This window comes from Electrophorus electricus, chromosome 24, assembly GCF_013358815.1.
Source record: "Electrophorus electricus isolate fEleEle1 chromosome 24, fEleEle1.pri, whole genome shotgun sequence".
Classification (NCBI taxonomy): Eukaryota; Metazoa; Chordata; class Actinopteri; order Gymnotiformes; family Gymnotidae; genus Electrophorus; species Electrophorus electricus.
This window is the reverse complement of record NC_049558.1, coordinates 8,695,001-8,720,000: the sequence shown is the minus strand read 5'-3', so window position 1 is coordinate 8,720,000 and position 25,000 is coordinate 8,695,001. Positions and strand designations below refer to the sequence as shown.

The window sequence follows — 25,000 nt, the reverse complement described above, 5'->3', positions numbered from 1 at the left end:
TTCGTAAGTGTGTCTGATCACCTGGCCAAGACAGACCAGCATGGCAACACACAGCGACACCAACACCATTCTTACAGTTTCGAGTAAGATTAGTTGAACTGTACCGCATTCAGCTTGTTTGTTTGCAGTTTACTGATGTTGCTACCACATATGAGATGTTTCGGGCCATGTCCTGATACAGTATTTTCAGTAGGGCTGCAGTAATAGATTAGTAATTGAACATTCTTTCGCTTACTCCATCGATTGATCAAGTAAGCCAGATAAGAAATACTTTTGCTTTATTAAAGATCAGTAGTAAATATACGAAAGAGAATATGACGGGTGTCTTGAAATTAACTGGTTTCTATTTAAGAAAAATGAACATTTTTGTAATGCTTAAATTGCATAGTGTCAAAACTAAACCTAATTTAGTGTATTTATATGCCATATTACATTTTGGGTTTTAAATAATAAAAATTCTGAAATGCACAAACAAATGGATAAATACCGATTCTTTTCACGCGTTTTTCAATGTATTTGCACAGCATCCGTTTGTGAACGTAATCGTTGAACGTTATTTTTGACTTAACTGGGATAGCCATGCTAGCTAAGTGATTGATATAAATGGCAAGCAAAAAAAGTTTGGTTTTTACACAGAAAAAAATATTAACCAAGTAAAAGTAATCTGCTGTTTGGTATTTTCCATAACCTTTACCGTGCACTCAGCTTTTGTGTGAAACACTCAACATTTGTGTGAAAACGGTAACTAGTTAACTAGCGTTAGAACACGGAGGAGTTTATTACTTCTGCAGTGTACGAAAGGTGACTGCCTAAAAGTATATTTGTTCATTCATTCCCTCCAGTCCACTTACTACTTAGTTGGATACTCTGCCAGTTAACCTTCCGTTAAATATCAAGCGGGAAGCTCGCGGGTCATGCGCGAGCCTGTCCTGTCTCCGGTAACGGCGCGAGCACGGTGGCGCGGGCTGTCATGTCTTCGGCTTTTTCACGTTCTCCTCTTCCACGGTAGAAGATGGCGCCAGGCTTTGAATTGACGTTCACATGTACTGAGGAGAAGCTGAAACTGCATCAGGACTGCTACCTTGTGATTAGCTGGGTGTGCTGACAGACAGTTTGGTGGATGCAAGTTATGGAGACATCTTTGGTACATCAAGGAACATCCTGCAGCGAGCTGCAGTGATTGAGAGATGAAGTCTAGTTCTGTGAAAAACAGTAAGCCACTATATGTCCATAACCTTGTAACATCATTAAACGTTGCTCTGGTATATTCCGTATTTTTGACGCTGTTGCACTGAAACAGTTGATGCTCATTCTATGAGATGACCTTAATCTCGGGTGCAATATTCATCAATATTGCGTATTAAAATGTGGGCCCAACATGGTTCTCTGGAAAGGATATAGTTAAGCAATTCAGCTCCTGCCAGTTCGTTTTTGTAGCTGCTTTGAAGTGTCTTGAGGTTGGGTTGAGCTGCGATGTCGAGAGCAAAAAAGAAAAATTGTATGACCTAGGCAAAAAAAAAAGAAGTGAAATCCAAACAATGTTAAACGGTTATGCAAAACCCACAAAGAAAACATGGTATGAAGTTGTGCTTGGGAGAATTGTTTATGCTATGCTTCCTTAATGATGGAGCTGTGCCAAAAAGCTGACACACACACACACACTCGTGTAAACAAATCTCCCCACCTCCCTCAGGTTACCTTTTAAACCCTTACACTCACCAGACCTGATTTGGGGTTCAAAGTCTCGTTTTTCACGCTTACAGCTACATACCTTTTCACATTGGGTTCAATGTACTTACTGAATAAAACATGATTGGCGGAATAAAGTGCTTTACAATTAATAGCGAAATTAAAGTCTTCTCTTTAAGAGCTTAATGATGTTCAGTTTTGAACGTCTATCAGGTGGGGTGGGGGACAATTCACGGCACCTGGCGTTGGCTCCTGCTGCTTCGTTTGTTTTTCAGGTGGCATGTTTACTAAGAGTGCCAGTCACAAATTTGGGTTTGTTTGTTTACTTTTGTCTCATTTCTGTCTCATTTGATCGAGATACAAACTTTTTTTTTTTTCCTTTGCTAAACGGAAATGCTCACCCCTGGATGTAACATACGTTTAAGTTGCTGGCACCCAGAGTTGGGCGTTGGGTGTACACAGTAGTGTGTAATTCATTAATCATTGTCACAGTGCTGGCATTCGACACACTGATGTCGCAGAAAGCTGTGGGTTATGTAGTAATCTTGGATGTTACTGCTGAATGTTGGGCAGTGGTAGCTCTGTGGTTAAGGTACTCGACTTGTAATCGGAAGGTTGCTGGTTTGAGCCCCACCCCTGCCAAGTTGCCACTGTTGTGCCCCTGAGCAAGAACCTTCACCCTCAATTGCTCAAGTTGTACTCAGTCATAATTGTAGGTTGCTTTGGATAATTAGTGTTAACAGCTTTCACATGATCCAAAAAGCATCACTCCCTCTTGGTAATGCAGTCTTTAACCCAGTCACATCAAGAGTTCACCAGTAGATTTTACAGTATTCTAAGATGTGGAAGTATAGTTACATTTTGTCCCCACACCAAGCACAACCTTTGTTTTTGTAGAGTAATAATGAGGTGCTTTTGCAAATAGTTTCTCTAGGGAATTATTTGATTCCTTTCTTTTAATTTAGCAATATTTATTATAAAAACCTAAAATATCACGGTATTATTTTCCTGCAGTATTGTTCAGCCCTACCTTGAGTGCGTATTTTTGGTCTTGGACTTGCTTGCAAAATGTGCAAATTACAAATTGTGAGGAGATTATTATTTTTTTTTTGTTAATGTTTTTTTTTTTTTTTGCAAATGGAGTTATTTTGATTAAGATTTAATGAAAGCATGATCAAGTTGTCATCTTTCAACTAAACCTCATTATCTTAAAAAATGCGCTGCCGTAACGTGATACACAAGCACAGTGAGGCTCCAGCAACGCTGTGACATGTGACTTGGCGTGTGCATATGTGAAGACTGCACTGGGCTGTGACCACCGTGACTGTGCAACCAGTTACTCACAGGAAGTTGAGGTTTTTAGAGGTGAAAGAAACAGGAAGTGTTTTTTTTTCTCTCTGCCCTTGTTCTTGGACTCACAGCTGTGGTGGAGAAGGGTCGTTGGACCGACTCCTCCCCTCCGTCAGCAGCGGCCTGTCGCCACGGAAACGAACAACCAGCCGGTGCAAATCTGAACCACCGCTGCTGCGAACTAGCAAGAGAACCATCTACACAGCTGGGCGTCCACCCTGGTACAACGAACATGGCGCTCAGTCTAAAGAAGCGTTTGTCATTGGTGAGTAGATCACACTTTGGAGTGTTATTTTCTATTAAGCCATATTTGAACTTTATCTAATCTTTTAGTATTCTCTAACTGCTCCTAACGATTCTCATTACTGCGGTTAAGCAGCAGTCCACAAGCCTTTCGGCCAAATGTGTTCTTTGGTCACATTTGAGCTGGACCTTTTGCGATGAACTACTGGGGGAAGCTCAGCTGGTAACACAACCTTTCAGCTCATCTCAGATCGTGAAAGCACACTAAAATGCAAAATCCCAGGGCTGTCCCATACAGAGGGACTGTCCCACTCATAGGTGCAGCTATGCCGGACGGCTAGCCAGGCTGACGTTGAGTCCAGTCTGGTGTGGGTTTTTCCCACAGGTCTCTGTGGAGGCAGTGCCTCGGGGAAGACTACGGTGGCTCGCAAGATCATTGAAGCCTTGGACGTTCCTTGGGTTGTGCTCCTGTCAATGGACTCCTTTTACAAAGTGAGACCGATCGTTCTGTTGACTCTCTTAATGATATCTAAGCCTAATTATTCTGCAGTCTTCATTTCAAAATTTACATCTGGGAAACGCTACCCTGCATCTGGTAAAACTTATATGTAGCATTTGCTATTAGAAGTCAAATGTTTTTTATATATATATATATATATATATATATATATAAACATTTTGTATTATTTTAATATCATTTATTTACAGAACTAGATGGCAGTGAGAACATGTAACCCACAGTGTGTGTATGCGTGCGTGTATGACGAGGGCTGCAAGAGTCAAGGTGAGGGGAGAGCTGAGCACATCCTTGTCCCTCTCAGACCGTTATGTAATAAATACTGATGCAAGAGGCTGCACAGTTGGTGCCCCCTCACTGTAGTCGCACAGGAATCTACCAGGAATTTACCACAGACTCAAGAATCCCAGTGCAAACACATCTCAGGGCCACTTGCAATTAACAGCCGCCCTCAACCCCGTGCGCGCGCACACACATTTATCCCAGACATCACAGATGTGCTTGGCAACGAGAGAATCTCTTGTTCTTTCCGCTGAGGGAGCCGAGGATTGTGTGTGTGCGCTGAGGGAGTTGAGGATCGCGTGTTTTTTAGAGACATTGTAATATGTGGGCTGCAGATGGCAGGAGTATTTAATGCGAAGGAGCCAGCTAAGTACTGCGCTGCATATGCTGCAATCGTGCGCTCGTTGCTGTTGACGTGCTGCCGTTATCCGGGTGATTATCCAGGCACGGATAAAGTCGTCGGAGTGATCATTTATTTTAGGACGCCGCGCGCACCGGCTGAAATGGGGACTTGCTGGGGTTTAATAATCAGGAGCTGTAGAACACACCCTGCCTGGTTCACATGGCCCGAGAGCTGGACCAGATCAAAGATTTATCCTTGATCGGGATCCTCGAGGACTGGACAGGGAAGCTCGAGTAGAAAAGGGGGCAGAAGAGAGTGTAGGGCGAATTCCAGCATTTAAAAACAGTTGGACGGTGTGTTCGCAACGTCTGTATGTCCCAACTAATTATAGTCCAGCTAACCTCAGCTGTGGGGTGGTTGGGGGGTGGGGTGGTGAGAATAGTATCATATCTTTCACATACTATACAGTTATGAGAGCAGTTCATGCAGAGAGGGACCATTAACCATTAAAGTGTCTTTGCCATCAGTGAAAACATCCCACTGTACTTCAGAAGTCTCACACTTTTGATCTAAAAATAAACGTCTAATTCCTGTCATTTCTGCAACTCGGTGTTCAAAATAATACCTGTTGCAAGAAGACCCTCCAACTCTAGCTTTATTAGGTTATTTATTTATTCCCATGCATCAAGCTCCTGGCAACTCCACGAGAGAAACAAATATACTTCAAAGCCTTTGTGGTTTTGCAGATCCTGGCCCAAAATAGGTGTAGAACACCCCAGAGTTTGTCCCAAGCTGAAACGTGATGGGGTTTCAGAGCGCAGGGTTCCTCATGATGAGATCAGCATGCTACAGTTACTTAACTTGCATGTAGAGAATGTGAAGCAGTTGCCACTTACCAACCCACCAAAGTAAGCTTACAAACCTAGAGCCAAGAACAGAACCTGATCGAGACGTGGTAATTACTACAGTACAGGTCGAGAGACCGATCCTTTATGGTACCCGAGTTCACAGTTGCTGTAGAACCTGAGCTCCTGCGATGGTCCTCGCCGGGTTTTGTTTGGATGTGGGCCGACTCCCATGCGCTGTTGTCTGACTAGGTCCTCTCGGAGGAGGAGCAGGCGCGCGCTGCCAGTAACGACTACAACTTTGACCACCCGGATGCGTTCGACTTCGGACTACTGGTCTACACGCTGCGCAAGCTGAAGCAGGGCAAGAGTGTGAAGATCCCCGTGTACGACTTCACCATGCACGGCCGCCAGAAAGAGTGGGTGAGGACCCGCTGGCGTGCGAGTGCACGCAAACGAACATGCATACACGCACTTGAATCGCATGCTCATGCTGCTTGCCCTTGAGATTTCTTATATTTCTCTCTGTAAAACAGGGCCTTTTGAGGTCCTGTATGTCATTGTACAAACACTTCACTAATCTCCCTCATCTATACAGATTACCTTGTGATTCCGTTCTATTCAGTTTACTCCGTCTTCGTGAGCACCAGCACATTTTACCGTGCCTTAGTAGCGCTTTTCCGTGGATATGATGTACTGCCTTTTTTGCAGAAAACTGTTTATGGCGCCAGCGTCATTATATTCGAAGGGATCATGGCCTTTGCGGACAAGGAGTTGCTAAAGGTACAACACTTGCTCAGGGTGTTAAGTGCTCATAGGGCTATTAAAGTATTATAATATGTGTTTGGGGGGGCTAGTTAACTGGTGCACACGTGATTGGATGCTGTTTGATTCCTTCAACAATTTGATGCAGCCGTATGTGGGCCATTTCAGCTCTTGGACATGAAGATCTTTGTGGACACAGACTCTGACATCCGGCTGGTACGGAGGCTGAGGAGGGACATTACAGAGCGAGGCAGGGACATCGAGGGGGTTATCAAACAATACAACAAGTTTGTTAAGCCTTCCTTCGAACAGTACATAGAGCCCACCATGAGACTAGCGGACATCGTAGTGCCACGCGGTGAGTGCACGCGCAGGGGTGCGCCTGAAAAAGACGTCTGTGCGTTTGGGTCGTATGCGAAGCTTCCAGCCACTAACCCTAGACGTTCTCAGGACTAGCCTGTCAGATCCAGCACGTTCAAAATGTCTTTTTCTTCATGTTTGGCGAGTGTGACTTCCTATGAAAGCATTCTCTTAATACACACGTACACACGCACACACACACACTCTGATGCTGTGTCTTGTCTCTTGGTAGGTGGTGGAAACATGGTGGCTATTGATCTGATCGTTCAGCATGTGCACAGTCAGCTGGAGGAGGTAAGTTTCAGGGCTGTTGGCGTGAGCCCACAGAGTCCTGCTGCACTAACTTCATTTGCGGGTCATAATTGCAGTTACGCTAACCTGTGCTCTCAGTAAGATGATCTTTGCTTTTTCCAATTTAAACATTTTATGCATAATTTTACAGAATGTACAATTTTAGATTTTAAAATATTGGACGTGTGTTCTGTGATTTAGATATAAATTTTTCTAATATAATATAATGTTATCCGTTAGTCCCCTTATTAGCTACGCCTCCTCCATAGCTGTGTCTATAGGCTGCCAATGCTTTTCATGTTTTGTAATCAGAACGTAGACAACGGATGGTAACGTGTCTTGCTCTCAATGCTGGTTCTGCTGTGTTCCCAATGGCTTCTCTCATCAGTAACCCGGTTTTGTCTGTTTTTAAGGCATGCAGTTATATTTTGTGCATATATCTATATATAAATGCAAACATATATGTGCATAAAAATTCTAGGATATATAGGATAATGTTTACAGTTTAAATGTTTATTGAAAACAGGTGATTTGATGAAAGAGCCAAATGTAGCCATGCCGAGTGAGTGTAAAATATGGCAGTCTAGCAGCTACGGGTCTCGGAACAGTTGGTGTACCTAAATCCAGTGATCAGTAAGTGTGGCTGTTAAGAAATGCTCCACTGCGCCCTCTCCTGGACATACCTAACACGCACATCCTCTGAAAAGCCCAGTGAGAGACGTGGTGAAACGCCGCTTCATTCAGCCCACTGACTAATGTCAGAGTTTACTAGCAGACCCTAGACCTGCTGTAGCATCCGTGAGGGTATATTAAGATAATTAGCCGTTTTAGGACTAAACACTGGCCGGGCAGCTAAAGGAGTATTGATTTATGTCTTTAAACCAGTCGAACTAGTCTATTATTTCATCCACATATTGCCATGGTAATGCTCCATCCGCCTGCTGTGTGGTGGCACTAACCAACAGGAAGTTCAGTCTTGTTTTTTCCTGTGGGACACCGTTTGTCGGCCTTTCCCGCTCACTGCACTTGGACTATTCCCTCTTTCCCTCTCTCCCTTCCACGACCCCACCCCCCCACCCACCCCCTACCCACCCCCCACCACCACTCTGCCACTCGGCGGGGACACAGCGTGAGCTCAGTGTCAGGTAGAGTAGCACCAGCCGTCTCTCTTCTACCTACCGCCTGTGCCACAGTACCCACCTCGCCCGCCGAACCCTTCCTGCTGCTCGGAGTTCCGCCCACCCTCAGCACCTTTTTGGATGACCTCACAAAGGGATTTGGAAAGGAAATCCAGTTTTTAAAAACTGTCTACGAGAAGATGCTTTTTCGCATGACAGCTGACGATCACTATAAAATTGTCTGGCTTTAGCTGACGAGCAGAAGGCAAACGTGGCTTCGTCCCAGCAGCAAGGGGTCCAGTGTGCGTCCTAAACCCGCGGCCACGAAAGCACCGCTCACCGCTGAAACTGCTGCGCCAGCACTAGTCATCCTGCAGAGGGCGCTGGGATACCACACGGGTTAAAACGTGCAGTTCATCCTCGCCGCCCTCTGCAATCTAAATCGCATGAATCACGAGGGTCGGAAAGAGCCTGATCCTATCGTGCAAATTTAGTCACGTAACAGACCGCCATCGACCCCATTGTGGCTCTAAAGAATCCAAACAGCAGGTCATCCGCTACAATGTCCTAACAACATTTACTTGGTTAAATCCAGTAGTTTGGGTTTCACACAGCTGGCCCAGTACAGCTGAAGGCGTGAGCTGTAGACTTTGTGGTTCCCCCCCAGCGAGAAGAGGTGAGTGGGCTTTGTGAGGAAGAGCAGCTCCCCTCTGCATTCACATCTCTAGGCAGCGCGGGAGCCCGAGACGCTCTTCTAAATGAGACGCTCCTCCTGCATTCTGAGTCTAAACATAAGCAGCTGCCTTCCTACTCTTGACCTCTCTCTCTCTCTCTCTCTCTCTCTCTCTCTCTCTCTCTCTCTCTCTCTCTCTCTCTCTCTCTCTCTTTTTTTTCTTCAGCTTGTCAGCGTGCCTGTTGTTGAAGGCAGCATCTTGCCCACAGAAATGTTTCCAATGTCTACTACAAAGACGCGAGTTTTTCCGTCGGGCAACATGCGCGAGAGTGAGAGAGAGGGAGGGAGGAAGTACAGCTCTTCTTTCTTAAGACACAGGATGTAGCAGGCCTTTTGCGTCAGAGTGACTGAGAGTGGCAGCTCCAACAGAGCCCTCCACACACACACACACACACACACACACACACACACTACAAAAGCACCCACCTCACAACTACAGAAGCTGCCAAAGATTTGAGAAATGCTGATCACAACTAGATCAGTCGTTACGTTTCGGTATTGTGTAAGAACCATCAGCTTCTGAAAGTAGGCTGGCAGTATAGACCACCTGCCCCTGAATGAAGCGGCTGCAGTTAGTGTGGTGGGTGCAGAGCATAGCCATAGAACCCAAGGGGGCTGTGTGTGTGTGTGAGAGTGTGTGTGTGTGTGTGTGTGTGTGTGTAGGGTTAGGGTTAGGGTTAGGGTTAGGGGCCCACTCCCCTCACAATCGCCCAGAATGCCCTTCTCTCTCCAGCACCCGATGAACAGTGTGTGATGCAAATCTTTTCTCTTCCCTCTCTCCTTGTTGTCATCTCTTTCTGTTTTTGTGTGTGTGTGTGTGTGTTTGTTTGTTTGTTTGTTTGTTTGTTTGTTCCCTCCCCCCGTAGAGGAAGCTTCGCTGGGATATGTGAGATTTGCATATGATTTTCTATTTCTCTGCTTGCTTTTCATTTGTGCACCAGGGTCCATACCTGTAGCAAGTTTGTGGTCCAGAGAGGATTTCAGTGTGGTCAAGTCAAAGTTTGCATGCTGTCGCATTTCGAAATAATTATTTTGTATGTTTTTGTTTGTTTGTTTATTTAATGATGAGTAGGATGCACGTTGTGCAATATAATAATCATATAGTTCTTACTGTATCACAGCTTGTAAATGAGGGTTTCGTTTCAATTTGCTACTTTTTTATCATGTATGCTCTGACGAAATGCAAGTTTTGACTGACCTGCTTGGAATATATAATTCACAAGTGCTCTAAATACAGACACTCCAAAACCTGACCTGCTCTAAATGGAAATAATGTGGATGCGCCATGAAACCTTCATCTCAGGTGTGATGGACCTCTGCTTTGTTTTAGCAACAAAGAGTGATGGCTGGAACAGAACTTTAAGAAGCAAACATAATATTAATCCAGACACTCTGTACTCACTTGAAATATTAACCGAATCTTGTCTGTTTTTAGAGCACTTTTAGAAAGGTCACTCTTTTAAGTGACTGTCTGGTCCCTGCTGCTACAGTTGTGCTTATTTCTACAAACAAATAATTGTGCTTGATAGTGCTCTACTTTTTTTTTCCCCCTTTAACATGATTAAGTGTGTGTCTGTGTGTGTGGGTGTGTGTGTGAATTTTCAACATATCAAACCCTACCATCTGTTTTTAGATAGTGTGTGTGTGCGTGTGTGTGTCTGTGAGTATTTGCATGCACAAGTGGGACAATTTAATTGTGGCAGTCCGCTGACCACTTCCTGCCTTTCTCTGGTGGTCATGGCAACAGGGCAGCGCTGGCCTCCGCCCATCAAGCTCAGCCCCTCCCCCAGACCCTGTGTGTACTGGAGAGCACACCGCAGGTTCGCGGCATGCACACCATTATCAGGTCAGACCCCAATACACGCATGTTCTCAGCACAGACTCTGCAGCCAGTTGTTAAACATGGACACGCAAGGTTTTGGTGACACTTGTACGCGTTCTCAGTTTGAAAGTAGTGTAGACCTTCTTCAGGGTCTCATCATGCGCACATCAGACCAGAGCTTCTCACTGAATCATCCTTAAACTTCTCCCAAATTAAGCAAGAAAGGGTTTTGCAATTGTGCTGACAGTTACAGTCTGGTAGACCTGTGGTTGGCATCTCTACACACATTTTGCATTGTTTATTTTCATCTAATTTTCCATATTTCTTTAAGCAACAGCTGAGATGGCAGATCTTAGCAGCCATGATGATGACATTTCCTGTTTATCTAAGCATATATTGGCAGTGGCTATTAAGAAAATACTGAGCGACACCTGAACACAGACGAGTGATTCGTTTAACCAAATTCATAAAGGCAGCTACATTTTCTAAATGGCCATGCAGTGTACTCTGAACATAAGATGAGATGAGATTAATTAGGCCGTTGCTTTAAAAGGAGGGCCCGTGTCTCGTCGGACAGCAGTCCCACACAGGAAGTGAAGGTGCACTCAGAGGAAAGAATGGCAGTTTCTGCGTTGGCGCATGTTTGTCAGAAAATGTGCGAAGAGCGATTAGCCATTTCTCAGGCTGCTAGCGTGACAGTGGCAGAAGAGTGTGTTATAACTGGCCTCCAACAGTTCTGTAGGCCCGCCTGGACATTGGACAGTGTGACCCGTGGCCACTGGCTCCCTCGATTATTTGTTTCTCTGTTCTACCTTAGTAGGCATCTTTTTGTGTTATTGATAAATGGGGCGCTGCCGACCTTTTGCTTTGAGGTGCTGCGTGTGAAACTCTGTACTCACTGCGTTCCAGGAACAGAGAGACGAGTCGAGACGAGTTCATCTTCTACTCCAAGCGGCTCATGAGGCTCCTCATCGAGAGAGCCCTCTCCTTCCTCCCATCTCAGGTAGAGAGAGCGAGAGAGAGAGATGAGAGAGAGTGAAGCAGTGCTGAAGTGGAATCAGCTGGCTGGCTGCATTGTTGTGTTTTTCGGGGCCGTGCCCTTACACGTGGAAACTATGGTGGTTGGTCCACCGCAGTGGAAAAATTCAGAGTACCAGAAACAGCACGAGGTGAGGTGCGGCCATGCACACCTTCGCCGCGCTCACTCTACCGACCGTCATGCAGCAACCTTTACATTTAAAAGGCGGCACTGAAGCTCGGCAGTTCTGAATGTCACCTTCTGCTCACTGTAGTCTTTGATTTTACTGTATACGGCTTTCTTTCGTGGGGTTTAACAGCACGTTATAAGTGAAGCAGATCTGTTGGAGTCAGGGGGCCCCGTTCAGCATGGTAAGATCAGCATGGTCTTTTCGCCAGGTCCACGTCGTTCAGACACCTCAAGGGCAGGACTACGAAGGGAGGATTTTCCATGGAAAGAGGGTGAGTGTACTGCATGGATCTGGCAACCTGCACAGGGCTCATGCTCCTCTTTCCTGTTTAGGCCTGGCTTTGTTTCGGCGTCCTGACGCCGCATTGGCATTGAGGGCTCAAAACTGCTGCTGTGCTTAATGGTGTCTGTGCTGTCGTGTTGGCGGTTGAGCAGATCACAGGCGTGTCCATCCTCAGGGCGGGCGAAACCATGGAGCCTGCTCTCCGCGCCGTCTGCAAAGATGTCCGCATCGGCAAGATCCTCATCCAGACCAATCAGGACACAGGAGAGCCCGAGGTACCGCCTCCTACTCTGCCTTCACCATATTAGGACATGGTGAAAGAAAACGGGGACAGCGACCTGAGTTTGCACTTTTAAGAACCATGCACGTAACGACACTAGAAAATATTTGACGTGTCTTTTTAAGCAGCAGCGGTGTTCTGAGCGCTGACTATATGAACCCACAGTTATTCCTCCTCTACTGTAGTCCTACCGTTTAAGAGCACTGATCTCCAATAAAACAGCTTTGCTGCTTCTTCCATGTCGTGTCATAGCCATACCCGAGAGGCCAGTAAGATTAATTTAAATCAAGGCAGTACGTTTCAGATCAAGGCAGCATTACGTTGCTAAGTGACAACGGGGAGGCAAACATCGTGCGACAGGCACTCTGGGGAGGGCGGCAGAGCGGCGGAACCATAAACGCGCTCAACCCTCGCCGCGTGCCCTCTGCTCCTCTGTTGCAGCTGCACTACCTGCGCCTGCCCAAAGACATCAGTGAGGACCACGTCATCCTGATGGACTGCACCGTGTCCACCGGTGCTGCTGCCATGATGGCCGTGCGTGTGCTGCTGGTGAGGCTGTCGCCGTGGCGATGCTAAGCCGGCGGGCCGGGGGGGTCACGTGAGCGCCGCTACACGATAGCTGCTCCTAGATGAGCAGGCTCTGTGGCGACATGCTAGCCGAGACTGACGCCTGTTAACGTCCGTAACGAGATTCTGTTGGGATTCTTTACTGTTGGCTTACCATACTCCGTATAGTTAGTTTAATATTGATTTCATATCGTTTACTTTAGAAGCAATGCTTTATTCAGTTATTTATACAGTATTCTGTCATGTAGCGATACTTTCTTGGTTGTGTCTGTGTGTGTCTGTGTGTGCGTGTGTCTGTCTGCGTGTCTGTCTGCGTGTCTGTCTGCGTGTCTGTCTGCATGTCTGTCTGCGTGTGTGTCTGCGTGTGTGTGTGTGTGTGTGTGTGTGTGTACACACAGGACCATGATGTCCAGGAGGAAAAGATCCTGTTGGTGTCTCTGTTGATGGCTGAGATGGGCGTGCACTCTGTCGCCTACGCCTTCCCTCAGGTCAAGATCATCACCACAGCCGTTGACAAGAAGGTCAACAATGTATTTCACATTATTCCTGGCATAGGTAAGCAGCCGGGGTTAGAATAAGAGAAATGGAAAAGCGGAATGGCTGACTTAATCCTGTGTTCTCCAGCAGACTCTAGGAGCGTTGGGCTCGCAGAGTACCGGCACTGCTGGGGCGGGGGGTAACCCAATTAGAATAAATTTTTTGCATTTTTTGAAAGCTGAGTAAAAAAAGGGGAGCCTAAAAAAGCATGCCCCAAATTTATCAAGACAACAGATTTCATCACTTCTACCTCTCAACCTTTAAGTAAACTTAAAGACTGCATTTATCACGATTCCCGATTAGGCATGTGGAACTAGGAACAGTATTCGTATTGAACAGGGTAATGAATGTAAGCATGTTTCCAGACCGGAACTGTTATCTCAAAATTTTGGATTACTAAAGATAACATTTTTAGTTGTTTTGTGACCAAAATAAAATTCAATGCATATATTTTTTTAATTGACCTAATTCTCTTTGACCGAACACGATGGTAAACGTGCACGCTTTAGTTGTTCACGCTGTAGAGGCGCAGAAATGTTTGTACGACAAAGGTGCCACCTGCTACAGTCTCATTCACAGTAGATAAATCTAGAGATGTTTTTTGGGTTGTTTTTTTTTTCTTTTTTTAAAAAACCAAAAAATCCACCCTTTGTCTTGTAAAGTCACGTCCACATAATGGAAATAGCTGGTACACGGAGCATCCCAGAATGTTGGGAGGAGATGTATTTTAAACATTTGGATGAAGGAAGTAGAATTAATCGGTTTAAATGAGCTCTGCTTTTTCCCCACTTCTGTGAAGGAAACTTCGGGGACAGGTACTTTGGCACGGACGCGCCGCCTGACTGGAGCGATGGAGACATGGATTAGCCCAGCCGCTGAGATGTTTGTTTTGAGCTGAGTGCTCTGGACACACTGAAGTTGGACAGGGCTTCAACTCTGACCTCTGACCTCAGGCCCAACACACAGGCTTACCCTCAGCTCTACAGCCAGCTCACCGCCAAACCCCCCGGTGTTGAATTGCAGGGCACTTAATCAAGATTGGCACTCACCTCCATGTACTGCTAGGTTGGCCAAATGGGTCTGACCATTGAAATATATTAATATACCCCAAGAACGTCTCTGTTTTTAAATACTTTCAACATTTTTGGAAAATATGGCATATTGACATTTTATAATAATGCATTTATGAAATTTTATGAAGGGTTCTTGGTTCAGAAGGGTCTGTGTTGAAAATGTTCGATTTTAGACAGTTTTTAATTCTGTTAATGTAAGTTATGAGCTGTATGTCTTTTGCAGTCACTGAGGAGTTCTGAGTCCTGCTGGTGTGTTGCGTGTTGTCCTTGACAGCTGAATGTGAGCGTTTTTTTTTTTAACACTTGTTTGCACAAAGCAATACAGCAAGTGTCTTTTTTTGCTGCAATCTTTAATAGAAATCAGGCATTCTGTAAGCAGATTTAAAGCGGTTTGCCTTGCTGCATGTATAAAAAATCTTTTGAAGCACCACTTCATTGGAAAATGTGTGGCCGTTCTTTCTTCTACTCCCTGGTTTCCCCTTCACCCGTGAAGAGATGCTGACCAAACCACAACTGTTAACTCTGAGGTGATCCTTTTAGAACAATGAATTAAGCATGTAGCCTACAAAACAGACTGGCTTTATTTATGTCTCCTACCACACCACGCTAGCCAAAACTACCAGCGAGAGTAGCGGTCGCCTGTCCTCATGCTGCAGCGTATGAAATGTCTTGTTTTGCTGTGTCTCTGCAAGCCCGTCCATACGGGGTACTTGAGCAACTCTGGCAGGACACAGAGAGTGTTTTGGACATTTCCTGTGCTTGATTAATGTAAAGATCAGCATTGCCGTTGGTTTAAAAAATAGATAGAAAATCATGGAATGAATCGTTTTATAAATAAGTATATTAATGTCTAAAAAATATTCAGCAGTTTCTATAAGTGGAAATGCATGTGAAATAATTATGCAAACTTTATGGTACTGCTCTACAATGTACTGGTCCCTCTAATTCACCCAAGATGCGAATGGCTAACATAAAAATATTTTAAAATTATATAAGATTTTGTAATTTTCCAAGGTTTCCAATTTTATTTCCATAAAATACAGTTACAGAAGGTATGACGGCTTCCTCCAGTTACTTTTTATTACGCTGCCAATTTGACAATCACACAAGGAAACTTATAAAGTGGTATTGTCATTTAACCTTTTGATTTTCATTTATTTTACATATTAACTTATGATGTATGCGCAAAAAGACACCTGAGCCAGTGTTGCTTAGAAATATCCATACATCCCCACCTATTATCGTCATAAACGGCATACTGTAACAATGCCGGCTTTTCTGCTGCCTGAGTAATGTTTGCGTGTCCACAAGCTACAGTAAACATATAACATGATGTAAATGCAGGTCTGCTCCAGCACTAACCCAAATGTCGTATAGCACTCCCATCTGTTGCATGCTATTGTAACAAGTGTGACATCCAACATCATCTTAATCACTGCATTTATGTAATCTGAGGGTTGATAAGTTGTTTAGTTGCATTTTTATGTTAATGAGTTACAGTTTTCTTTCTATCCAGAGTGAAAAGTAATTTGTGTGAATAATAATGATTGATGTTCGCTGCTGCTAGGTCTAGAACACCTGCCCCATACAGCAGTGATTGTGTAACTGGACCTGGGTACTTTACGCAGGGAGCAAGTAGAATTGCACTGCAGTGTTTAGGCCAGTGTGACTCATCTTTGTTAATGTATTTACTATATAAATGCAAAACAAAAGGTGGAAAAACACTTTGGAAATATAGATATGTTTATTGTGTGAATTGTTAATATCAGTTGGGCTTTTGAAAATATTTAAACTGTCCATCTTGAATGTCTTCATACTAGTGTGCACTGAATGTATCTAGATTGCTATTGTACCCTATAGATACCTTTATTGGTGTTCTTTTTTTTACATCATCCTATTACATGTAACTTTTCATGTTTAAAATTCAGTTTTAAAAATATATATGTACTTGTTTTCTGTATCTCTTTCTTCAGTCTTGGTAGTTTTACTTGATACGCATTTGACCACGCTGACTCTTGGGTTTTCGATCAGATGGCCTCATTTCTGCATGCTTTGACATCCATTTTCCACTGTAGGCTTTAGTTTTCCCAAGATTAAGCTCAAAGTAGTTAGTGTTCACGTCCTCCCCCTGAAGAAAAGCCGCCATGGACACTGGACGTGGTGCACTCGCACGCATTTATCTACTGGAGCCCATGCAACCCCATGCTACCGTCACCAGACATACTGTTATGGAATGTTAGGCTGTACATTCGCACGTTCTTGCTGTTATGTCATGACATATTTCTCACCTAAGTACACCACATCGCTTTGTTTTAAAAATATGCATGGCAATGGATAGTAAATCAAGCCATTCATGTTTCAAATACACAGGAAGGATGCTGTGGTTGTCCTATTCAGATGGAAACTAATTTAGGTATCTTTCATCAGTTTCCATAATTAACCTCACCCTAGACGATCATAACCCGAAAGCAGTTGTGCAACTTCAGAATTAAGTTCTTTTCTCTCCAAAGGTTAGTGGCCTCTGTTGCAAAACCTGGGGCAGCATGATGGCACACGGTTACTGTCTGGGAGAACTCTTACTGGCCAATGAAAGTATATGGTGGCAAATGTATAAAATCTGCCAAAAGGATTGGGCTGGTTTGGGGGGCAGGCACATTAAGGAGAGTCGAGAAGAGAACTCTGAAGGTATGGGAGATTATATGGTAATGTTAGGTTTAACCTTTTTGGTGTGATTTGTTTTCTTCTCTAACCATAACCCTTCAGGGTAAAAGCCTCTGAACATGGAGCTTAACTGCATACAAACATGCTTTCAGCTAGAAATGGTGTGATGAATGAAGTGCATTCTTGTGGCCCTCAATATTAAGATGTCATGGAAAGTTTACCACAAGCTAGCTCATAGTGACAAACAGGAAGAATGAGACTGTACGTATGTGGTAGCGCTCACATCTCCAATAGCAGTGTAGGACCCAGCAGGCCACGGTGGTGTGCTGTTTGAACGAGCTGTGTGTGTGTGTGTGTGTGTGTGTGTGTGTGTGTGTGTGTGGCCTGACCTGCACTACAAAGAGAAGTGTGGGCTTATTGCTTCTAAATTCAGTCTCTCTCTCTCTCTCTCTCTCTCTCTCTCTCTCTCTCTCTCTCTCTCTCTTTCTCTCTTTCTCTCGCTGTTGAGGAATGCATTTTACCAACAGTCGGTAAGTGTGATTGTGTTCTAATTGCCAATATGATTAAGAGCTATATGGTATGTTTAGTATGTTTGTCTTCAGATGGGATATACCATTTAGTCATTTGTATAAATGGCTCAACAAACATTTTTAAGTTTTCTTTTCAGCTGAGGTGTGCACTAATGTTGCTTGGGTTTTGGAGTATTTCATGGTTGACTGAGTGCTCGGTCTTTGGCGTTAAATGTAGTGGCTGCTCATGGGGTGTGCACTTGCTGCATCAAAGTTGGTGAATAATTCATACGCAGAGAAATTCATGAACATTACCTCGAAGAAAAAGAGAATTGCTGAGGAGGTGAGTTATGGCCCGCCTGAAGAAGAGACTCAAATGTTTCAGTGCAAACTTGGATACAGACGAGAGGAGAAGATGAAAGCTTCACCCTTTATAGTTCCACACTGCCACGAGGCCATTAGGCTTCAGCTGGGCTGTGCTAATTGTCTTTGAGTGGTTGTAATACAATAATGGACGCACCATTTGGAAACGTAACTTTTTCTCCAGAACGTTCAGCAACTAACAACTCAAAGGCTATGGAAGGTCACTTTCAGTGTTCTTATGTCCAAATGTCTATGTTGGTAAACTGTTTAGTTCTCCTTTTAGATCATCTGTGGGGTATTTGTAGGACTCTACATGTGTACAAAATGAATCTCATGGTTAGAAGTATTAATTTGCTCTTTTTCAGTTGTGTGACTAGAAGGATGTAATACAAACCATTAAGTGGTTGAAATGTAAAGGTAGTTCATTATGGAATGACGCACGCTAACAGACAGGTTAATAGGTATTATATATTCAGCCACTTGCACTAGAACATTCACAACTCTATATTGTCAAATATTTGTGTACTAACTTTTTATTTATTTTTTTGTTACATTCATATGACGAATATTCATATTTAAACTAAATAAAAAATGTCCTGAAGTTAAAACAGAAACTAGGAAAATTTTAAGTCCTATAAACATATATATGCCAAGCAGAGCCTTGCGATCATTAAGTTAATTGATTTTGTTAGGATGATCTCTTAGTGGGTTTCTTATTTAATTTAATTCTTATTTTCCTGTATATAATTAGGTAACAAAAATGAGTGATTTTCCCACCAATATAATTATAACATGGATCAGTAACCCTTCCATGTGTCCGGTGCTGTAATGTTACAAAAGCAATGAAAAATTGTTATAAAATGGCTAACAATAAGGGATTTACTCAGTAGAGGATGAATATTGTTACTTTTTCACAGGTTACAGGGTCAGGATCTATCCGAACATTTGTGTTAGTGATTGGTCAGATCATCCGAGATGCTGGGTAATGGCGTTGGAGGACCTGCCAGACATGTGAGCAGTGCTTTTGAGGACTGTCCAACCTGAGAATGCTGAATTAACGGGTCAATCTCAGGTTCGTCAGCCCATGAAAAGCTGTCTCCATTCAATTCTAGTGTGAGGAGAGAACTAACCCATCGGCTTCCCCATCTACACTCACGCATGAGAAATGGTACCTACCTTATGGTACATGAAATAGTGATTTTCCTTTTCTGTGGTGCGTGCTGTATTCAATTATGTGATGTTTTCCAAAGGTTCCCTAATTCCCTGATTATACATAAGAAATAATGTCATTTTACAGTGTGTATATATATATAGTTCTTTGGGGGCTTTTTTTGTTGTTCTATTTCACAGACATCAAGACAGTTTTTCATTGTAGATTTATATAACTGATAATACAGCAAACAAAGTTGTTTTCTTTTATCTCAATAAAGATAACAAAGGAACATTTTCATGGCTTATATGAATCAGCTTTAAAATTGATTCATATTTTTTTAATTGATTCATTTTTTAAAAATTGATTCATATTTTACAACCATTCCCTTTTTATATCTTTACACCATCTTTTACTGTAACTTCTTTTGCATTGTGATTTATATTGTGCCCATTATATTTATGTGCAAATCTTTTAATAAATCAGATTAAAGTATTTGCCAATTAAAAAATTGCCGACCAAATTGGCAATTGTTTGCCGACCAAACAATTGCAACTTATTATTAGCCCTGCAAAGTAACTTGTCATTCGTGAGGATGTGTGATCATGTGATGGCATCAGATGGTGAATCAGAAGTCAACATCGTTTACTCACTTATCAAATGGTAAAATATCAATAAATCATATCATATTATCAGCATGTTTCCATTTTGCTTTTTTATTCGATCAATATCTACTGTTATATGCTGGCGTGTTGAACAGCTTGTGGGATATGGGAAGTGCCCATTTAAACACAACAAGCCTATTTGCTTTTTGATTGTTTTCTTATGAATTTTGCAGCTACAGAACCTTAAAAATGACTGAAAACTATGATTTAGAGCTATTTGGAGACTATGGGCTGTGGCATGTAAATGTGTGTCATACATGACCACTGTGTTGCCAGGTCAACCCAGTTCAGGTTCCAGCACTCCTGCCTTTTTGATGTGTAGTGACATGGAACCCAACAATAGCACATGTCCTCTAATTATAAAGTCAAGTTTTAACATAAATGCTCCAACTTCGTGGTTGGCAGTTAGATAAGCTCAGGGCCAGGTAAAGCCAGTCTGTTATGTGTTTTGACAACCCTTTATATAGAGAGATTTGGCATAATAAGTCATAAGAACGAGTTTTCTTATAAACGTAAATGTGACAATGTGCATTATGTGCTTAAACACAAATGTACAACATTAATACAAATTCAATAAACAATTATGCAGGTACATTAGCGCTCACCAGAGCACATCCTGGAAAATGCAATATACATTTTCAGTGCATACACATAGACGGTTAATTTTTTCAAAAGAATGCAAATCTTTCCATGACTGTTTTGGTAGAGAATGTGCAAAAAAAATAAACAATTAACTTATAGAAACTGTATGATCTTTATATCAATCTCATTGTGCAGTTCAGAACTTTTTATATGTTACTCTAATTGGGCTAAAACATAGAATGGAATAAAACAGAATATTGCGAAGGTATTTTGAAACTCTAGGTACCCCAAATATTCTTGCCTGTTAAATACAGCTTCGTTCTTCTTTAGCTTCATTTATGTGTCCGTGTAAATATCTTGTGTTTCTGAAATAGCTCGGCCTATCTCAGAGTTGACTGTCACTGTGCCTAGCAGACCTAATGCTGCATGTTGTTCAGTTTCGTGCACCTTTGTTTTTGCTAAAAACCCACCTGCAAGTTACAATGATGCTGACTAAGTCTTTGTGCAATTAAAGAAACAAGCTTATAATGTACTGACATTATTTGCTTTTGCAATTTTTGGAGAATTGCGGAGGTGTTTTGCAGAAGTCAAAAGTGTTGTGGAGTTTGACTTGAGTGGAAAACGTGCGCTCGGGAATTGTTTGCAAGGAACTGTGAAGAAGTGCACAGGCTTAATGAAGGTGAAAATGAACTCTGTGCAGAGCAGAGCCATGACACAGGTACTTGAAAGAAAAGAATTGAAGTGAATTCAGTGCAGCATCCAGTGGAACAGTGGAACAACTTTGCAGATCCATTGATTTTCTAGGGTGAGGATTTTCTTTAATCTGTTGTCACATGTCAAGTACTGGCCTGAGATGAAAGCGAGTGGTCAGAACACTATGTCCATTTGAGCTGTTTGGTGTAAAGAAAGCCAAAAGCTTGCACAAGCTTTGCTTGTGTGTGTCGAACTCCCTCTGCGTGCAGCAGATAATTGCTCTGTGAGATGTGAGAGACGATGACAGCAACTACTAATGACTGCCACTAGGGGCACTGTTGTCCATGAGAATGTGCCACCAAGTGATGGCCTGGTAGACAGGTGTCTACTGAAAATTTCAATGCTGCAACAGGCATGCTAATACTCTTCCTCATAATGGATAGAGAGAATGTGATTATCAGCCAAAGGAGCACTGTGGTTTATAAGGAAATAAACCATACAATGCTGACACAATATATAATACAAGAGTAATCAACATATATACACTATACTGCCAAAAGTATTCGCTCACCCATCCAAATAATTTAATTCAGGTGTTCCAATTACTTCCATGGACACATGTGTATAACACCAAGCTCCTTTGCATGCAGACTGCTTCTACAAACGTTTGTGAAAGAATGGGTCACTCTCAGGAGTTCAGTGAATTCCAGTGGGGTACCGTGATAGGATGCCTCCTGTGCAACAAGTCCAGTCGTGAAATTTCCTCGCTACTAAATATTCCACAGTCAACTGTCAGTGGTATTATAACAAAGTGGAAGCGATTGGGAATGACAGCAACTCAACCACGAAGTGGTCGGCCACGTAAAATGACAGAGTGGGATCAGCGGATGCTGAGGCGCATAGTGCGCAGAGGTCGCCAACGTTCTGCAGAGTCAATCGCTGCAGACCTCCAAATTTCATGTGGCCTTTATATTAGTTCAGGAACGGTGCATAGAGAACTTCATGGAATGGGTTTCTATGGCCGAGCAGCTGCATCCAAGCCTCACATCACCAAGTGCAATGCAGAGCGTCGGATGCAGTGGTGTAAAGCACACCGCCACTGGACTCTAGAGCAGTGGAGACGTGTTCTCTGGAGTGACGAATCGCACTTCTCCATCTGGCAATCCGATGGATGAGTCTGGGCTTGGCGTTTGCAAGGAGAACAGTACTTGTCTGACTGCGTTGTGCCAAGTGTAAAGTTTGGTGTAGGGGGGATTATGGTGTGGGGTTATTTTTCAGGATTGGGCTCAGCCCCTTATCTCCATTGAAAGGAACTGTTAATGCTTCAGCATACCAAGAGACTTTGGACAATTTCATGCTCCCAACTTTGTGGGAACAGTTTGGTGATGCCCCCTTCCTGTTCCAACATGACCAGTGCACAAAACAAGGTCCATAAAGACATGGATGAGCGAGTTTGGTGTGCATGAACTTGCCTGGCCTGCACAGAGTCCTGACCTCAACCCAAAAGAACACCTTTGGGATGAATTAGAGCAGAGACTGCAAGCCAGACCTTCTTGTCCAGCATCAGTGTCTGACCTCACAAATGCGCTTCTGGAAGAATGGTCAAAAATTCCCATAAACGCACTCCTAAACCTTGTGGAAAGCCTTCCCAGAAGAGTTGACACTGTTATGGTTGCAAAGGGTGGGCCAACATCATATTAAACGCTATGGGTTAAGATTGGGATGTCACTCAAGTTCATATGCATGTGAAGGCAGATGAGTGAATACTTTTGGCAATACAGTGTACGTATCTATGATTGCACCTATAAAATCTCATTTGGCATCGGTCTACATATGAATTGCCTGATGTCAATGTGGATCCATGCTGTGTAAACAAATACAGTTACACAGGCATGTGCACACATGTAAAATACTGTTATAAAATAGAAACGGATAATGGAGTCCATATGGAGTGGAAATAATTTAGACCTGACGCTAAAAGACACTGAAACCATTTGTTTTCTCTTGGGTCTCACAAATAACCATACTGGCTATATGAGTAAAAGTGCATAATCCGTCCTTCCACTTTTTCAGTCAGTGGACTATTGTTGCATTTGTGTTTGTTTGTATGTGTGTGTGTGTGTCTGTGTGTGTGTGTTGAGTGCTGGATCTGACTTCTGACTCCAGCAGTGACCTGCTCAGGCAGATTTGGTCTAAACTGGCAGGGGATGTACATGCCCACACTTCTCACAACTCAGACCAGCACAGTGAGATTAGGGGCTTTCTTCTTCTGAGCCTGTTAGCGGTGAAGTCACAACTAGGAGGAACTAGGAGGAGTCTGGTGCATGTGTGCACATGCACACAAGCACACACACACACACATACACATACACACACACACACACACACAAATACAGACATACATACACACAGTTCCACCTAGTTTTAACTCCACCTCTTGCATGTTCAGAAAGAGCTTAATCTCTCTGTGTATGTGTGTATGGCAAGCACATACACCCACCCCCTCTCTCCATCTACCAATCGCTGTCTCTTTCTCTGTCTGAAACACATTGTGGATGCTTTTGCTGCAACCAATCAGCTGAATGTATAACAAAGGAACCTTTATGACATGATCACAGTGAAGCTTAAGCTTAAAAGCCAGACATGAGGCCCAGAAGTATGAATGAACCATGTACCGAAGATGTTAGAGTTCTTTTGTGTCTTCATGAGCTATTAATCTGAAATGTAAAGGCGTAATCTTGACATGGTGCTTTTATTTGATTTTGATTAGTTGAAGTTGTTAGATAACGGAAATAAAGCCTGAGGTTGTTTCAGGGAAAAAGAAACTGCAGTTCCCACCGAGACGTCCAGGCAAGATCACTAATGCAGTTGGCATAGTTAACAGATCTGTGACACGATGGCCAATTCTTAGCCAGAATGTACAACAGTAGGATTTTTTCTGTGGGATGTACTGTGGGTGTTTGTCTGCATGCGTATGTGTTTCTGCAAGCATGTGTGTGTGTTAGTGCATGTATGCACATGAGTGGGTGGATAGTCAGGCCAGTAAAAGCACATTATGTCTTAAGAGAAGATTGTTTGAGATGGATCATCAAAAATTGGGGGTTAGAGAGTCTATTCCTTAAAAGTTATCCTCTTACTGGAGTGGGAAGAAGCAATGTGTGGGTGTGTATGTGTGTGTGGGCAAGAGGTTAAACACCATCTGGACAGAAAAGTTTGGAAGACTGTCTATATTTCTGTGTGTGCAACTTTGTAGACATTAATGTGTGTGTGTCTGTGTGTGTGTGCACGTGTGTGTCTGTGTATGTTTGTGTGTGTGTGTGTGTGTGTGTATGTTCACTTGTGTGTGTGTGTGTGTGTGTGTGTGTGTGTGTGTGCGCGCGCGCATGTATGTTCGTGTGTGTGTGTGTGTGCTAGGGAGTATTTTAACCACCATATTTGCTTCTTCTTCACTTCTTCCACAGAGACAATATGCCTCACACCTCGGCACTAAACTAACCTTCACCAAAGCAGGGAACCACTCAGCAATGGCTCCTTTGTTCTCCAAAGCTGAAGGATTTTTTTTTTTTCAAAAAGCCTTTTCATCTCACCATATCCCTCCTTCACACATAGGCTGTGTCTGATTTGTGTCTGATAGGCTGTGACACACAGAATAAAGGTTCTGTGGTAACAAAACACTGTTTTCGCTACCTCTGACCGACAGGGAAGCGATGAAAACAGTTGAGATCTTGTGTGATTGTACATGCATAAAGCTTCGGTTTAGACAGTATTATATGGGTTGCTCACTATATACCAAATATATACCAATATATGCCAATGCTCATCACCACATAGTGTTTTGAAGCAGGCATCTGAAGGTGTACAAAGTGAATTATGATATTAGACAGACTGTACCAAAATGCTGGTTATATTTTATATTATCAGCTACAATTTGTACATTTTTATCATCATTAAATAAATTATAATGATCATAATATGCCCTAATAATGGATGTTTTTACATATTACCCCGTGTATATATGTATATTAGTACCAATACTAATAGTTTCTATACAATGGGTAATTATTATATCATT

The 25,000-nt window shown here is 43.0% G+C and overlaps 1 protein-coding gene across 6 annotated transcripts in view; it reads left to right on the top strand.

The window, feature by feature from the left end:
- The window catches only part of uckl1b (uridine-cytidine kinase 1-like 1b), a 19,108-nt gene extending 3,290 nt beyond the window's left edge, over positions 1-15,818 (top strand). For 3 of the 6 annotated variants that reach the window (XM_027019242.2, XM_027019238.2, XM_027019240.2), the window contains 14 exons: positions 3,111-3,304; positions 3,668-3,774; positions 5,522-5,692; positions 5,981-6,052; positions 6,203-6,392; positions 6,627-6,688; positions 9,403-9,422; positions 10,284-10,382; positions 11,268-11,361; positions 11,775-11,837; positions 12,001-12,123; positions 12,570-12,677; positions 13,094-13,250; positions 14,032-15,818. In XM_027019242.2, coding sequence (XP_026875043.2) covers positions 3,111-3,304; positions 3,668-3,774; positions 5,522-5,692; positions 5,981-6,052; positions 6,203-6,392; positions 6,627-6,688; positions 9,403-9,422; positions 10,284-10,382; positions 11,268-11,361; positions 11,775-11,837; positions 12,001-12,123; positions 12,570-12,677; positions 13,094-13,250; positions 14,032-14,099 — 1,528 coding nt within the window. In that variant the 3' untranslated portion in view covers positions 14,100-15,818. Of the gene's footprint in view, positions 1-3,110; positions 3,305-3,667; positions 3,775-3,990; positions 4,067-5,521; positions 5,693-5,980; positions 6,053-6,202; positions 6,393-6,626; positions 6,689-7,813; positions 7,831-9,402; positions 9,423-10,283; positions 10,383-11,267; positions 11,362-11,774; positions 11,838-12,000; positions 12,124-12,569; positions 12,678-13,093; positions 13,251-14,031 lie in introns of those variants that run through there. The other 3 variants (XM_027019239.2, XM_027019243.2, XM_027019244.2) reach the window with 2 other exon arrangements.
- The last annotated feature ends 9,182 nt before the right edge of the window (positions 15,819-25,000 follow it).